Below are 19,371 nucleotides of genomic sequence, written 5' to 3'. Positions count from 1 at the left end.
CATAAACTACTGGTTGCCACAATTGACTGTAAGCAGTGGTTAGAGAATACTCCAAGGTCAACAGAGACCAGGGAGAAGACCTGAAAGTTGACTGGAGAGAAAGCACAGCAGTTAAAGTTATTACTCAAGGCTACAACACCTCAAGAAGAGGAGGAAATGGGTATTGTTGAAGAAGAGTAGAAGTGCCACAAACAGCATGTGTGAGGACTACAGAAGATATGTGGCTGAGCCAGGTACGGAAATAAGATGCATAATAAAAGCAGTTGGTGGAATACAGAAGTACAGGAACTCATCAAAAGAAAGACAGAGTTCACGGAAAAGTAGAAGATAGAAAAGACAGACCTGGATTGGAAGGAATATGGGTTATCTAACAAAGAGGGTCTATACTAAATTCTCGAAGTTACGGAACATCGAATACAATATGGTCGACACTATATTGTCAAAGTTCCGTAACTTAAAAATTAAAAAAATTTAAACTTTAAATACTTACCTTCATAGGTTTAAGCAGGGGGGCAAGCCTCCTGCACCCCCCCATCCCCCCACTTCCTAAATATACCAACTCCGAGGTCACACTGTAATGTAGAATGGTGCAGAAAAGAGAAGACTTTCCTGCACTGTAGTGTGATCTCTGAGTTGGTATATTTAAGTACCGGGGGGTGTGGGGGGTGCAGGGGGGCTTGCCCCCCTGTGTAAATGCTTTAGTTTTTTTTTTTGTTTTGTTTTAATGATTTTTTTTATTAGGGTTCAATGCTTTAATACTTTGATGCATAAAGTTCGATCTTTATGCATTCAAAGTATTAAACCTTAGAGGTTATAATACAGACCCAACAAAGAGGCTAAGAGAGGAGTTACAATAGCAAAGAACAAGACATCAAATGAACTTTACCAGCTTCTGGAAAGTGACTCAGTAGTTGGCAGAAAGCACCTATATCTGATTGCAAGATTGCAAATGCAATGCTAAATTTAAAAATAAACCCTTATGGTGGAATGTAAGTCTAAACAGGATCTAAAAAAAACTCACAAATCATTGCGCACTATAAATTAACTTCATAATGGCAACATGTCAAAAATGCTAAACATAACAAGTAACTGAGGATCCCTCATCAAATTAACCAAAGCTAGATAAGAGTTAAAAATATGCATCCAGGCAAAAGGCAAACATAAAGCCTTCTTTAAGTTTGTTGGAAAACTCAGAAACTATATCTAGCATTGTACATGACATCACATACTTACACATTGAGGACATAGTAAATGACCTCACTTACTCAGATGCTGAGGACATAGTAAATGACATCACATACTATAGTAAATGACATCACATACTCAGATGCTGAGGACATAGTAAATGACATCACATACTCAGACAAAGAGGATATAGTAAATAGCATCACATAATCAGACACTGAGGACATAGTAAATGGCATCACATACTCAGACACTGAGGGCATAGTAAATGACATCACATACTCAGACGATGAGAACATAGGTGGTCTACTACTGCAGACACTTAGCTCAAACTTCATTCCCTCTCAGACTCTATACATCCCCAGCTCTACATCCCTTCATCAAATCTCCCAAGACCAAGGCATCAAAGCATTTCTGAGGCCAGGAACATTGCTTCTTTGGGGCCAGATAACATACCAGACTGCTCATTGACCAGCCTGAAACAGGATCTGTCATACCTCAAAAACATAGATCACAACCTTTTAGTGCACAAAATCTGGACAAAGCCATAAATAATGGGGGTACAAAGGCCCAAAAATAGGTACAATTTTTAAATATTGCTCTTACAAACTTAGAAAGTTGACAGGATAACAGGTTTTGAACTAGAATTAATTTTCTAAAGGGTATGAAGCCTGAAATTCAAATGTCTGTCATTATTTTCTGACTGGAATCCACAATGATTTACCATTGGTTTGTTAGAAAACCACAATTTTATGAGAAACAGACCAAAAATATGAAGCAAATAATCTGGACATTCTGCAAAAATCTGATGATTTGAGAGGTATGCTCCTACAGAGGCTGTTCTTTATTAGCCTTCCAACAGGCTTTGTGCCAGACAAATGGAGACAGTCATCCCCCTGCATCAAAGGCCTAGTTAATTATAGAACCATAAGTCTGACCAACCTCATCTCTAAGGCTATGGAGAGGATCATTATGGAATGAATACTGACATAGGTAAGCTACAAACTCTTAAGCCAAGCCTCTTTGAGTTTGTTAATGGTAGATTCTGCCTGCTTAACCTGGTTGACTTCTTTGCGATATGGTTAGTGAAACGTTGGATGAGATAAAAATTCATTATAACCTGTATATATAGACGTTGCAAAGGCATTTGACACCATTCCATGCTCAGGGATTATTGATAAACTCTGCCAGCCAAATGTTAATCCCCGTGTAACTTATTGTATAGTAAAATGGCTCACAAATATCACCCAGCAAATTAGAGCAGATCATTGGAGGTTACCGGGATAATGACCCTAAAGCCTTTTTAAGCCTAGCCATTCATGCCCCAATTTTTCCATTTATCAGTACCCATGGACTACAGTTGCTTTGGTATATGCCTGTGCCTTAGGCCATCTAAAAGCTGCTCTTCTCCATAAGGGACACAAGGGACAAGCCAGAGATGAATTTGCAATTTCTTATCCAGTGGTGCTACTGTATTTTTAAATGTTGATTGTCCTTAATTGATGGCACTATTTAAATTTCGTAATGTTCCTTCACATGCAGTCTGAAGAAGGGATTGGATCCCTAAAAGTGCTTACTATACCAATAAACTACGTTGCTGTGGTACAGCTGGTACTACTTTTTCCTTTAGTTCTGTGTACACTGATTTGGTGCACGGGTGGTTTTATTAGTTGGAGAAAATCTCAGTTTTCTGCTTATTTTTATTTATCTCCAATTTCACATGGCAGAAGGAAGTATGGAAACTCCCCAACTGGAGTTAGCCTACAATCCCAACAAGAATGGTAATAAGGAGCTTAATAAATGCTCTTTTGAACGCTTCAATGATTATACTGACTGCTACTAATAATCTGCTACTGACTGTTGGTTTGCTAACAACTGGCATTGCAGTAAGTAATGATTCTGAACTCTGTGATGTCTTTCTCACTAAATACAAAGACTTAGAGAATAAGCTACATAAATTTAAGCACCTCCAATGGCAACAATTCCATTTGGAAGCTTCACTTAAGCACAATCTGGTACCGAGAGGTCTGAGGGTTTTAACTATGTCCACATATGGGCAGACCTATCCGGAATTGCTAAGGCAATGACAGATCATTAACTTAGAATGTAGTGCAAGATATTTACAACTTTTGATTAATTTATTCCGGCCGCACGAGGAAGAGCTGGCCAGAGAGAGTAACACTACATAATGAGATATACGATCGCTACCCCTCTGAGTTGCTTGGTGTCAAGATGGAGAGTCTACAAGGAAATATACAGCGGTATGAGAAGAGACTACAAAATATTAAAACACATAAGCTAAATAGAGATTTTAAGGACTTCCAAGCAGGGAACGTGTTTTCCTGGGTTAGAGAATAGCCTACTATGAATAATGTACAGTATGTAGCTACAGCTAATCCTACTACAGCTACCGGCATTGAGAGGAGTGACCTGACAGATCAAATTAGTCAGACGCCTTACACTTCCGCATTTACAGGTGTACAAGTGAATGCCTTATCAACGGAGTCTACGGCTGGGAACCAGAGTACGAATAAGACATTTTTTGAACAAAGTTCTACTAGTAAACAACCTGTGAAGCCTATTAACATTTGGGAAGGCTTAGGGGTTAAACCTAAAGAGCAAAGGAATCCTCGTTTGCCTGTTAACGGCCCCAGGAGTGCTGATGAAGCTCAATCTTCGAATAACTTGATTCATTTTTTATTAGAGAATCCCCTGCCCATCAGAGGACACTCAAAGAATTGGATGATACGGTGACCACAGAGTGCAGAAGGACAGAGCCGAAGTGGAAAGAGGTTCAAACAGGTTTCATTTTAAATATTTCCTCCTATGACTTAACTGAGGCCCAAACGTCACTGCTTAATAAAGGTTTGAACTTTATATCAGCAAAGAGACATGTTCTAACAGATATGTTAAAGGACTTGAAACTTTTTGGTAGGAATCTGACTCTATGTGCTATATTTTCTTCATCCACTCAGATGGATAAATGTGTTTTTAAAAAGCCGAGTGTTTATGTTCCCCCTAGCAATCCTGCCATTGATACTTTTATTGATGTTTGTGATAGACAGATTAGGGAAGTTTTTGCCTCAAATACTTGCTCAAACCATTTTTTTAATTGATCTAATTTAGAATATGCCCTAAACGACCTGAAAGCTTTAGCATTGATAGAGATTCGACCAGCTGATAAGGGAGGGGGCATTGTTCTTCTTGATAAAGATTTATACTTTAAACAAATGTTTGTTTTGCTGAATGATGTAAGAACATATCAATGTATATCACTGACAGTGGCTAAAGGTATTATAGATAAGATATATTTTTTGATTTTTGATTTATTAATTACTGGAACGATAAATTAATCACTGAGTATTTTTCAGTTGACTACCCTGTTATTCATATTGTTTACGGACTACCCAAGGTACATAAGTGTCTTTATATTCCTCCAATGCGTCCAATAGTATCCAGCAGGGGATGGGCCACAGAACCCCTATCTATATATGTTGAAAAGAATTTACATGCTGTACTTGATGGTTGTGATAGTGTTCGCAAAGACACCAAAACTTTTTTAGAGACACTTAGTTTGAAATGGGCCCTTGTACATACTGAATGTTTTTTTGTAACATTAGATATAGAATCACTTTTTACAGTTATTCCTAATCAATAGGGCATAGATAATGTGAGAGAGATGTTAAATAATACAGGTATCACACCTAATAAAAACAGTTTAATTTGCACCCTACTGGATATTATTTTGAATAACAACATTTTTATTTTTGGTAGTGACTATTACATTCAGAAGGTTGGTGTAGCTATGGGCACAGCTTGTGCTAATAGCTACACAAACATTTCTTTGGTACGTTCCTCTGTTTTTTCTAATTAGTCATACAGTAAGTACATAGTTTGGTATAGTAGGTATGTGGATGATATTTTTTGTTGTGGCAAGGTACTGAATTGGAGTTGAATGAATTCATTTGTTATTTAAATGAGACCACTGACCTTCTGAGATTCACGTTCAAGTACTCTATTCATGAAATTGAGTTCTTGGATGTGAAGGTGAGTAAAGACCAATTGAATAATGTTAAGACTAGCCTCTACAGAAAGTCTGTTAGGAAGAACAATTTCTTGCACAATACAAGTATGCATCCAAACCATACTAAATGCACTGTGATCAAAGGGCAAGTGTTTAGAGTAATGTGGTTCTATAATGATGATGAAGAGTTACATGCAGCAATTCAGAAATTAAAATCTGAGTTCCTAGAGAGAGGTTATGAAAGCTTAATGATTGATAGGCATATAGACAAACCTTGAAAGACTAGGGGTGAGTGCTGTAAACCTTACTTTAGAGACAGAGTAGTCTCGAGTTCCACCATTAATATAGAAGTCAGTAGTGCAAGTGTACATAAGATGTGAGCAGTGACATATTAATGATGCCACTGACTTTTGCCAGCAATATTAATACAGTTTATGATGTCATTAAGAGGAATTGGGGCATTCTTTCCACAATTGATGGATTAAAGGACATGATTGAAACTAGACCAAATTTTACTTTTCGAAACAATAGAACTCTAAAAAGCCATTTATGCTATAGATCTGATGCATCCAATATTTCATGTAAATCAGACAGGATAGGCACCTATGCTTGCAGAAGTTGTATAGCTTGTACACACATTCACATAGGCAGTGGTTTTACACATCCACATATAACTTTTATTTTTAATAGTACCCACTATGCAGATTGCAAGACGTCAAATGTTGTTTACTTTGCATACTGTGTGATATGTTTTTCATTCTATATTGGTAAAACGAACAGACTTCTTAAAGATAGAATACTGGAACACTATCATGATATCAGAAATTGTAAAGAGAGATTTACAACATAAAGTTTCTGATAAAGGTAAACTTTCATACATACATAAAATTATCAGACAAGAAACTTTTTACAGTGTAGATACATACTGGAATTATTTCACTTCTATTAATGGGGACCCACCAAATCAACAAGATAAACAATATATATTGGAATCTGCCTATAGAACTACGTCTTCCATTGTCTGGAGACTTTATACATGGAAATTTTTACATAGATCTTTTTATACACCTTTGATGATGAATAAAATAAATAATAAAGATAATCTATGTAAGAGATGTAATGTAGAAATTAATGCTGACTGGGCTCATATGTTTTATGACTGTATAAAATTGAAAGAATACTGGAAGTCAGTTAATGAATTTTTGCAGGCTCTTTTTACAGATAATTTCATTATTTCTAAATCTCTTATATTATTCAACACACCTGTACCTCAAAGTGTTAAAAAGGTTAAGCTTCCCTTGTTATGGTCTATTCTAGCAGTGGCTAGGAAAATAATAACCAGAAATTGGATTTCAGATACACCTCCTTCATTCAATGAATTTAAAAATGTTATGAATATAGTGTGCCATATGGAAATAAACACAATTAGGTCAAGAACAACTAGAAAAACATCTTATTATATTGTATGGGATAATTTGCAAAATGTGTTAAAAAATCCTAATTTCAATAGCATGGTATTTTAGTTTAATTAATTGATCTGATTGTAGTGGATGTCTTTGTAAATACTTTAGTTGTTTTGTTGAATGTTATAATCATATCTATTTTTAATTACTTGTATAAAATTGTTATGATATTTCTCTTGTATGTTAAAACAATAAACCTGTTTTGAAAAAAAAAGAAATTGTAAAGAGAGCAGAGCTTTGGCTATGCATAATATGAAAGAAGGATCTAACCATATATTTAAATTTTTAGTTTTGGAAATTTTATTTAATAACAGGAAAGGGGGTGATTTAGTGAACCATACGGAAGCTGCTGATTAGAGACGGATTATGTTATTCAGTGCTGATAAACCTCCTGGTTTGAATAATAAGGTGTCTTTGAAACCTTTCTTAAAGACCAAGCCATTGAAACACTAAATTGTTTTTAGACATACTTTATTAAATATATTTTTATGTCTAGGTTTGCTTTTTATATGCAGGATTTGCACATATTTGTTTGCATTTAACATGGATATGCATATGTGTGTATGTGTGTGTATATATGTGTGTATATGTATATATGCTTATGTATGTTTATGTGTGTACATATATGTGTGTGTGTATATATATATATATATATATATATATATATATGAGCATTTATATTGTATTTATCATTGTTGATTTTAGTCAGCATGTCTTATAGGTTTTAAGTGTATTGGTGCTTCTGTATTTTTAAATGTTTTTTGTCCTTAATTGATGGCACTATTTAAATTTTGTAATGTTCCTTCACATGCAGTCTGAAGAAGGGGTAAGATCCCTGAAAGTGCTTACTTTACCAATAAACTACATTGCTGTGGTACAGCTGGTGCTACTTTTTCCTTTTGTTCTGTGTACATATGGAATCTTTGTTGCTGGTAAGAAAAAAATATGGCAGTCTGTATCTATAGTTTTGGAACTTTTTTGAATGCATATGAGACATTGCTGCATCCTCGAGTGGCATTCCACATCACTGGCAACAAAGTTTCAGTTTTGTGCACTTGGAGTCAGAATAATTGCATAGAGTATAGCAAAGATTAGTTTGTGGCTATCCTACACTGCCCTATGGTTGAAATATTTTGATCTGCCTTCTATAAAGGACTGGCAGACATACTGCCTATCATCTCGGGTAACCAATGCATTGGACAGAGGTATCCTTGCCTGAATATTGTACTTACAAAGTAAACTTGTGTTTGCAGTGTATCAGCATGTAGCAAGTCTGATGGGATGCAAGGCCTGCTGCATCACAACACTGATCAGCAGCAGTGAATTATATGCATTATTAGTAAAAACTGATGGGATTGCACAGCCTAATGAGAAACATGAGTAAAAACTGAATTTGGCACATTGGCCACCACTGATTCCAAATTATATATATATATATATATATATATATATATATATATATATATATATATATATATATAAATATGTTGTTTTTGTTTGTCGTTTGGCTTTTCCCGGTTAGGGGTTACACAGCAGAACTCCAGTCCGCTAATGATTGCACTTGGTTTTTATGGTGTCGAGTTGCCAGCTTGGCACCCAATCATCAATGAAGGCACGTCCATTCAACGCATGTCTTTTGATATATATATATATATATATATATATATATATATGTATATATATATATATATATATATATATATATATATATATATATATATTATTATTATTATTCCAAATTTGCAAAACAGATTTTGTCTTTTCACAATCAATGAAGGTAAAGCAGTGGCTGAGATCTAGACCAATATTCATAGCTGCAAAGAGTGGCACTATGCAGTTATGCAAAATTTATGTATTTATTTATTGATCTTTAATTACCAGAAAGTCTGACTGGGTAGGATCCCCATTTACAGTGGCAGCCCTGAAAGAAAAGCTACAAAGTATTATAAAACATTGTAAGAATAAAAATTTTACAGTCTTTAAAAACAATATGAAAAATGATTATACCAATTTAGACATTATATGAAGACCTTGGTTAAGAATACATACGTGTTATATGACAAAGATTTAATAGTTACAGACATTTTACCCAGTTTATAGAGAAATTAAATGCAAGATACTATAATACAAATAAGAATTGCAATACAAAGTGAGAGAAAAGCAGACTTATGGTATATTTAGTGAGAAAGTCAAGGAAGAAAAATTGATAGATATAAGAAAGTGAGTGAAAAGGGAGTGTAAGAAGATGTAAGGTATGAATAGGTACGTGTCCACATTTAGGGATGTAGTTTGTCCTGGTGTTGAGCAAGAAGAGAGCCAGCTTTTGCTAGCAAGTTTTTCAGAAAGGTTTTGAAGGATATACAGGAAGATATTGACCTGATGGTTAGAGATAAGGAGTTCCAGGCCTTAGCAAAGTGGTACCAGTACAGACAATACCCAGCAGATTTGACAGGTTTGTGGACAGAAAGGAATTCGTCATTGGATTGTAATGACTAAATGGGAACATAATTGTGTAGAATTTTATTTAGTGCTGGACAAGCAGATGGATTCTGGATAATTTTATAGGTGATAAGAAACTGTGTTTATGTTAGTTGACAGTGTAGTTCTAACCAATTCAGGGATTTTAGTGCTATACAATGATAGGTTCTGAATGGGGTATTTACTGCAAATTTAGCAACTTTGTTGTAGCACTGTTCACGTTTTGATTTTTCTCCTGCCTGAAGGTTAGTAAGGATGGGAACACTATAAAGAAGTGCATGGAGGAGATAAGAAGTGGCAAATATAGCCTTAGTGAGAATGTTTTTTGGCTCTATAAAACATACCTAGTTTTTGATTAGTTTTTCTTATGCATTTATATATATATATATATATATATATATATATATATATATACATATATATATATATATATATATACATATATATATATATATATATATATATATATATATATATATATATATATATACAGGTCAAATTTAAGATTATCATCCACTATTATCTCTAATAATTTTCTATGGAAGTGACCTCAATTGTTGCATTATCAAGAGAGAAGACTTTAAATTTAGCTTTTTCATGAAATATGGATTGGGGAAAAAGAAATATTTTTTTAGAGTTAAACATGAGTTGTGATTTACAAAGCCATGTTTCAGTTGCTGTTAAAATGTCCTAAGTAGGTTTTTAGAGGTATGCCACATTGTCAGATGTGCAAATGAGTGTGGAGTAATCTGTGTACTGTATTAGGGATATGTGGAGTGTCTTGGTAAAAATGTTAAAGTGAAGTGGACCAAGAGTAAAGCCTTGTGGTACACTGGTGGCAAATAAGGTTATTCAGGCTGACTAAGGAAAGGGTTTGGTAAACACATCTCCTTAAGGCAACAATGAAACATGCTTAAGGCATAAGCATTAGGGAAAGAGCTATTAGGTGGATAAGGGGTATTACACATTTGCGTATTACTATCATTCCTAGTGATAAATGTAAAAAGGCATCATCTGTATATGAAATGTGTAAATGAACTCTGAATTACACCAGTAAACACCAATTTACAAGTGTAATATGGGAGTCAGGCGACACATTACTTAACTGACTGGAGAAGAAAATGAATATTTATTACCATACATTTTAAAAGAAAGTATGATAACTGATTTCACTTCAAGAAATGTTTAATTGTATTTCAGTCCTTGTGTAGACATGGTCAAACTACTGAAGGGATCCTTGAAGAAATACTTTTATACTGATGTCATTTTTCTGAAAGGATTGTTTGGGGAAATTATTCATTTTGGTGTCATTTGAGTGCTTGGGCAAACACTGGCAAACTACTGAATGGATCTCTGGAGGAAATTATTCATTTTGGTGTCAGTGAAGTTTGTGTGCATACATGCTGAGATTACTGAAGTGCTTGCTGGGAACATTGGTGTTATTATATGCTTCAGCATACATGGTCAAACTACAGAAGTAATAGTTGTGGATATTGGTGTTATTATATGTTTATGCATACATGGTCAAAGTACTTAAGGGATCCTTGAGGAAATAATTTTATATTAATTTCATTTTACTAAAAGGATTGTTGAGGGAATGATTCAGTTTGATGGTGAATGCGTGTGGATACATAATAAAACTGCTGAAGGGACCACTGGGGGAAATAATTAAATTTGCTGTCATTGAAGTGCTACTGCATACATGGACAAATTACTGAATGGATCATTGATGAAATTATTCATTTTGGTGTCATTTGAGTGTTTGGGCCAACACTGGCAAACTAATGAATGGATCTCTTGAGGAAATGATTTGTTTTGCTGTCAGTGAAGTTTGTTTGCATACATGGTCAGACTACTGAAGTGGTTGCTGGGGACATTGGTGTTATTAAGTGCTTAAGCATACATGGCCAAACTATTGAAGTCATCACTGGAAAATTGGTGTTATTACATGGTAAAACTATGAACGTGATTGCTGGGAAAAGGAATTTATTTTGGTTTCATTTGAGTGGTTGTTCATACTTAAATAAACTATGGAAGGGATTGCTGGGGGTAAGTTCATGGTTTGCAAAGCAAATATCAGAAGCAAAGCAATGCTTTTAACAAGGGATCATGTGTGTGTACAGTTTAGATACTGGACTATGAATTGCAAGAACACTTCATTAGCATAGAATGTGTGGTGTTACACAATTTCCTATTTGCATCTCATTATATCTAAGGCATTGTGCATTATTGTAAATGTCCTCTATGAATTGAACCTTACATATGCTCATTTGCAAACATCATGGATACTCTAACTGCATTTGTGCAATGACTATGAGTACTATCCGTAGACCTCCGCTTTAACTAACACTCCATATATTGTCATTTTACCTTTAAGGAAGTGTACTGGCACACTGCCAGTAAAGCCTGATGTGGACAGTGGACTTACATATTTTGTGTATTCCCTTTATACAAATGTTTATAACTGATAACAGAATTGTATACAATGGAACAATCTTCTCAGCAGCCTGAGTAATTCTAGCATGTCAAACAATTCAAACTTCCTCTCTGTTTCTGTCTTGTAGCATCATCAGAGACAGTAACTAGACAGAAAATTTCCATATCTGCTGTTACTTCTAAAGCTGGGAGTGAATTGACTTCTCTCAAGTAAGCTGAATGCTCAAATGCTCAACCTCCTCCCCTCAGGCCGTAATTTTCCCTAACAACTTTTGAATAAAACATTCTTTAATTAAAGGGGAAAATGCACAATTCCAATATTCAGCCATGTCAAAATTAAATATGTGCTGTATATATGTACTGCATTTTTTCCAAATACTTCAGGCATGTGGACTAAAAGGTAGACTGAAGTCTGGCATCATGGTTAAGGTATTTACTTCGAGACAGAAGATGCAAGGTTTGATTCTCACCTTTGAAAGGAAGATTGGTTAGGCTTAAAATGGCCTACCATAGCAGTTAGCCAAATACTTACCTACAACCAAGACAACTTAAACAAATGTTGCTTAGTGAATGCAGTAGAATATGACCAATAATTTAACACCATGACCTTGCACATTGATTCCCCCCTAGATATAGGTATCCCATTCCAGTTAGCTATACCATTTCAGTTGCTTTCTGTACCCCACCTTGCCTTGAAGTCACCAGTGGCTCTTAGGAATAGTTGTTCTGATATCAAATTGTAAATTCAGAAAATATACATCCTGATAATCACAAGTTTCTAAGATTGAAAACTAATCAAATACAAAACACACATGCTTTAACCGACTGCATTATTCTTGGAGAGTCTGATGGGTACTATATTTCATTAGACAGGCTGCCTACTGAGCATTTCTCATATCAAAATATTTTTCAAGTTCTCTTTTTAAAAATGTACACAGTTTATTTAGGTTCATAGGTGTGTACTAGGCTAATGACACTGGGGCCTTTACAAGCTTAGCCCATAGAAGTGCCCTGACACTGTGCCGCCTGACATTATTTCCCAGTGCCTCTATCAAGTAGAGCCACTGGAGTGATCCCCGAGATGAGTTCAGTTTACTCTATTCAGAAATGTTTTAGTATCCCGTCTGCTTATCATTAGTGTGTCTAGCAGTTGGCAGAGAGGTTAAGGTTGCACTCTGTAGTTTTATGATACAAGGTTTGATTCCCTCAGCTTTTGTTTACCTCCTGTGCAACTTTGAGCATGTAAATTAACTAGGCATTGCTCCCAGGCCACCTCTGTAAAGGGACTGTATGTTCAATGGACCTACCTGGTTAACAAATAGGTATTATTATTATTATTATTATTATTATTATTATTATTATTATTATTATTATTATTATTATCATCATCATCATCCATGGACAGTCCAATGATAAAACTACTGGTTACATATAAAGCTGCAAAATTTCTGAATATGTTGAAATAATTCATCTTTATTATTAAGTTTCTACCAGGTTACTATAAGATCTGTATAACAGCTTTATGGGAATCAAACCCTGCACTTGTGCCTGTGAGGTGAACACCCTAACCATTATGCCAGCCTCAACACTTTTATCTAACTGGCCAGTCCTATGTCCATTACAGACATGACTTGTGCTTCTCTATATACTAGACTGGATTATTATCACTAAACTCAAAATATTGCTTTTTTATGGCATTCCAATGATTTCTGACAGTGACTCCCAGCTGATTTTGTTTTATATGAGGTATAAGAAAAATTCAAAGAATGTACAGAATATATGCCTGCAGATACATCTTCTCTATATACTTTACCTGCAGACACTGCTGCAAGGTACTTTTATAATCACTTTCATAGTATTGCTCCTTTAAGGCAGAGACAGATTGGTCTGACCTACTTATTGATCTCAATAAAATCTGTGAAGCCAGAAATCAGATAACTGTACCCTACTTCTGCAAAATAATTTATTGTCTAGAACAATAAAATGTAAACCTAAGAATGTAAACAAAACTATAGTACTGTCAGTCAGATCCAGAGTCTCACTCATAGCATCCACTCTCATTCCCTTTTCTTATCTAACTAATGATCAAATTGCCACAAAGTTTTCTCATAGGTTCATAGGTTCATAGGTAGGTACTAGGCTATTGTCCCTGGGGCCTATACAAGCCCAGCCAAAAAGGTACCCTGGCTTTTGCCACCCATGAAAATTATTTTCCTGTGCCACTGTCGAGCAGAGCCACAGAGGTGATCCCCGGGGTGAATTTCCTATTTCCCATCCAATCATCAAGATTTTTCTTGAAGAGTGCTAGGGAGGAGCTTTGTTTGATATAGATAGGTAGTTTATTCCAGAGTATGGGAAGTCTCTGGGACAGGAATCTATCCTTCCGGCATGTTCTGTTTATTGTGGTGACAAGATTTAGGTCCCTAGAGCGTGTAGCTTGGAGGCTTTGGGATTTCTTTATGTGGAGCATGTCCAACAGCTCTGGGTTTGACATAGCTTTGTATGTTAAGCAGAGATCACCTCTGAGTAGGCGATATGCGACGGAGTAAAGCTGGAGTTTTTTGATTCGGTCTGCGTAGGGCATCTGTTTGAGGCCGGTAATCCTCTTTGTGAGGTATTTCTGCGACCTTTCCAGTTGTTGTAGATGTCTTGTGAGGTACATACCAAAAGGGGCATTGTACTCTATAATGGGTCTAATGAGTGATGAGTAGAGGGGAACAATGACCTCTTTTTTTCTGGATGAGAAACCTTTTGTGATGAGGTGTGCCACGTAGAAGGATTTCCTGACTACTGTGGCGATGTGATTATCAAAGGAGAGACTACTGTCCACCTGTGTCCCAAGGTCTCTTATCACACTTTTGGTATTAGGTATACTACCGCCTATGTTGTAGTTCATGGGTACAGAGTTTTTACCAAAGGGGATGACAATGCACTTTTTGGCATTGAGCTTGAGGCCATGGCTTTGACACCAGGCATCTGTCTCAGTGAGGCCCTTTTGTAGAATGTCCACATCATTAGGCGTTTCGATTATGGCTCCTAGTTTGCAGTCATCTGTGAACTTCATTAGCCAAAGACTTTCTGTGTTAGCCTGTACTTCAGAAAAGTAGATACCAAACAGGAGAGGACCCAGGACTGAACCCTGTGGTACTCCACTTGTCACTGGTCTGAAGTCGGATTTGGAGTCTGCTACTTTCACAGTGTGGGTTCTGTCAGTGAGCCAGTTGGCAACCCATCTTGTAACATAGGGATTTATACCTAGTTTAGTGAGTTTATCTATAATTCCAGAGTGGGGGATGGTGTCAAAAGCCTTGGCAAGATCTAGATAGGCTGTGTGAACCACCTTACCCTTGTCTACGGCTTTGGTGACTGCTTCAAAGAAGTCTATCAGGTTTAGGAGACATGATCTGCCTTTTACAAACCCAAACTGGGTGGGGTCCAGAGTTTGGAGATTTCCAATGTCTTTGTTTATAAGTTCCATGATGATAACGTTCCATGGCCTTGCAGACCAGGCTCATCAGGCTAATGGGGCGGTAGTTCCCGGGGTCCATGGTGGCTCCCCCCCTGTGGAGTGGGATAACCATTGCTGTGCACCATTCAGCAGGCACAAAGCCTGAGGTGAGGCTATGACTGAACATGGTACTTAGGTGGGGTGCCAGTTTGTTCTATAGTTCATGTAGAATGCAGCCTGGGATGTTGTCTGATCCCATGGATGCTGTGTTCTTGGCTTTGGAGAGTGTGGTTCTTACCTGTGCAGCCGTGATTACAGGAACTTTGCATTCTTCTGGTATTTTCTTCTCCTTATTTTTATGAAGTTGTTATAAACGTCATCTCTCTTTGTCATCAAGCTGACTTTTAATGCCCATTGTCATCATGAATGCTCAATGTTTTGTACACAACCTATCTATCTCATTTTAGACTGTCTGGAAGCTACATTGACAGCTAAATGAGGACACATGTTAACTGATAACACTGCAGCTCATTTTCTGGAAACTTTTGCTTCTGTCTCTGCACATGCAGTCAATGGTCTTATTGGTTAATACTAGGCTAACTGTCTTTGTGGGCCATTTTAAGCCTAGCCATTTACCCCATCTGAGAATCAAACCCTGGACCTTGTGTTTGTAAGGTGAATACCTTAACCATTATGCCAACCTCCTACCTCAGCCATTCAAAGGAAAATGGTTTCAGTCAGCATGGGAGAAGGATCACATTACAAGGGTCACATACCCCTACACAATGGTGGGGCTTCAACTGCAGTAACTAACTATTGGCTTGCTGCTATCTTTTCTCCAGCTTTAACAAGTTTAGGCAGATGTGCCCATTGGCATACATTTCTAAATGTAACCACTATGCATCCCACTTATAACCTCAGTATGTTTTTTTAGAAATGCTGCTTTATTATCACTGCTCTTCTGAACATCACTGAATACATCTAATGTCAGCCAGAGTTTGAGAATTATGACACATCTTTTTCCTGAAATCATTTCAAAGTGTTTGATAATGTTAGTCGTATCAGGTCTCACTCTCTCAGACACATTCACCAGGAAGGAAAATTTCTCTCTCTAGTAGATGGGGTGATTTCATCTTTCACCCATTTTTCCATTTCAACAGGTGCACAATGAGGATCACTTCTTGGTTGTCTTCATTTTATTGAAACAAAATGAACACAATACAAAATTAACACAATACGCTACAACTGCTAGCAACACTGCTTTCTAGAAATACATAAGCCCATAGTTAATTCAAATCTACAGTTATCCTTTTAATGTTTCAGAAAGTGTTTGGACCCTTTATTAAATGCTCGTAAAACTAACGCTATGCCTTTTTTTCTGGTAAATATCTTCATGACAAAAAACAGTGCCAGGTGCATTCACCAGACACTCTTTCTAACAGCCAATCCTTTACCTCCTTAGATAATTTTACTATTTAAGATGCCATCAAGCTACTTGACTTAATTATTGGCCATCACATGTCTGACCTGCAGATAAATAATTCTGTTATTGGGGCTTAAAAAATATAGGTCACCTGTATAGTCTCGTAGCATTTCTATACAATGATGCCAGAAAGCCTACATATTATATTGAGCTACTTCCTATCTGCACATCTCTACTTACCGATTTAAGAACCATAGCTAAGTCATCTGGTAGACTGGACTGCTGCCCAGACTGACACCCCTTCAACCCAAAGCTGACTAAAAAAAGGCTTTCCAGAAGCTGAAGACCTAAGGTAACACAGCTTAGAGGTGCTTAACAAAAGCTTGTTAAGCATCTTTCAGACATTAGGAAAAGTGCTTAAAAAACTTGTTCTTTTTCTCATTTTTGAGCATAATCACAGTAGTTTGAGTACTAGAAGGCATTAGTATTTTAACATAAGCATACGTTTGAGCTGCAGTACAGTAGTATGCTTAGATTTGCTTCGGCGGGTCTTAGCAAATTTTATCATTGTTCATCCATCTACAATTTTCAGTAGATGGAACCTAGAAAGCATCTATTGTTGATACAGTATAAATTTGCTAATAGATTACTTTACTCATACACAATTTTCTATTTCATCTATTCTCTTTTGTGTACATCTCAATGTAATCTCCAAAGTCCCATATACTATCTATCTAAAATACCCCCACCAAAAAAAATAAGTATGGGCACACGCGCGAGCACACACACACACACACACACACACACACACACACACACACACACACACACACACTAACACACACACATGCACACATACACTCACATATACACTACTAGTACTAATTATTAATAAAGTACTGACATTTAAAAAAATACCTGATTTTTTTGATTCTTCTGTTGATGTTGTTGTGGTGGTGCGTAGTGATCCACACCGACTTAAGGAAAATCCTGAAGTTAAACCATTCTTAATTGCAATGCCTTCTGGAAGAGGAATATTCATTACATGCTTTAGAGCGCAGTTATTCCTAAAACAAAAAATAATCATGTTGATAATTTTAGAAAACATAAATGTGTTTATTTAGTCACACACAAAATATTTTAGAAAATCATCAATTAAAATATTCCACAGGAGGCTAATTAACACTAATATATGTAGTATATAGTGTGAAGTAGTAGTAGTAGTATATATATATATATATATATATATATATATATACACACACACACACACACACACACACACACACACACACACACACACACACACACACACACACACACACACACTGGTCCCCTTCAAAACATCTAGAGCCCATAACATCTAATTTCATAACATTGAGACCACAACATCTAAAACCCAAAACATCAAAAACCCATAACATTGAATTTCATAATATCTATCAGTACAAATCACATGAAAATTACACCCCTCCACATATAATGACATATAAGGACACAAAAGTACCAAACACACTTTATACTACATTTCTACAGTGGGATTTGATACAGTGGGGTTAGGAAATTAACTTTTTCCCACTGTAGTGCAATCTTGAAGTTGGTATATTTAATTTATGGGGGGGCGTGGGGATGCAGGGGGGCTTGTCCCCCTGCAGAAATGTAGTAAAAAAATGTGTTTGGTAGTTTGGTGTCATTATATGTGGAGGTGATTTTATTTTCTTGTGATTTGTAGTGTTAGATGTTATGAAATGCGATGGTATGGGTTTTAGATGTTTTGGGTTTTAGATGTTCTGGTCACAGTGTTATGAAATTAGATGTTATGGGTTTTAGATGTTTCAAAGTAGACTCATAACCACACATTTGTATCCTATAGCCCTTGTTCTTTCCAGAAACAAAATATTCAGCCCTACCAAGTCTTCAACCCAGGACCCTGTACACCATAGCCACAGCAAATTACCACTATGCCACCTGAACTTTATAACATAAGGTTATCATTAGTGGGATATCTACTAAAAAGGAAAAGTGATCAATGGTTAGCAAGGTGCAGTTGTGGTTAGCTGCTGTATGACTTGCTTAAATATAGATGCTAAGTGTGTTTGTGCATTGGTAAGCATTGCTAACCTAAGCGTACACAGTGTAAGTGCCTATAGGTTTAACACTGTCTTAGCTTTGCTTAGCATCACGCAAACCTGCACAAACACGCTTAAAGCCATTTTAAAGTGCCTTAATCACTCTGCCCAGCAACAAAATAAGCAGCCTTTGCCAGTTTGAACCCAGGACCCTATATATCATACTCATAGCAGTTAACTACTAAGCCAACTGAGCTGTTAGATGTTGGGATGATTTCTCTAACATATCATGCAGAACAGTCAGTTTACCATAGGGAATGTACAATGTGGAAGTACTAAACATTCAAATTCTCTCTCTCTCTCTCTCTCTCTCTATATATATATATATATATGTGTGTGTGTGTGTGTGTGTGTGTGTGTGTGTGTGTGTGTGTGTATATATATATATATATATATATATGTATGTGTGTGTGTGTGTGTGTGTGTGTTTGTGTGTGTGCGTGTGTGTGTGTGTGTGTGTGTGTGAGTGTGTGTGTGTATCTATACATATATATATATATATATATATATATATATATATAATGGGTCCACATTGTAATTTTGAAATACTGAAATCCCGAATTTCAGTATTTTGAAATCACAAAGTCCCCCCACAATCAAACAAATGCATCTAAACTACATATAAGCAGGGAGGCAAGCCCCCCTTCACCTCTCAGGTGGGGGGGCTGCATCCCCTACACCACCCCTACTTATATATTCTAACTCCGAGATCGCACAAACAGAAACATAAATGAAACTCACACACACATATCTTAAAGTCTCTCACGCACACATATCACAGTCAC

At 36.4% G+C, this 19,371-nt stretch overlaps 1 protein-coding gene across 1 annotated transcript in view; it reads right to left on the bottom strand.

Annotated features, from left to right (window-relative positions):
* LOC122794669 (coagulation factor XI-like) overlaps positions 1–19,371 on the bottom strand; it is a 565,810-nt gene that overhangs the window by 259,011 nt on the left and 287,428 nt on the right. The window contains exon 5 of the mRNA XM_044063291.1: positions 17,376–17,524. Coding sequence (XP_043919226.1) covers positions 17,376–17,524 — 149 coding nt within the window. The remainder of the gene's footprint in view (positions 1–17,375; positions 17,525–19,371) is intronic.

This window comes from Protopterus annectens, chromosome 2.part1 (genome assembly GCF_019279795.1).
Source record: "Protopterus annectens isolate FY-2018-M chromosome 2.part1, PAN1.0, whole genome shotgun sequence".
Classification (NCBI taxonomy): Eukaryota; Metazoa; Chordata; order Ceratodontiformes; family Protopteridae; genus Protopterus; species Protopterus annectens.
Note: the sequence above shows the minus strand (reverse complement) of the source record. Positions and strands in the feature narration are given on the sequence as shown.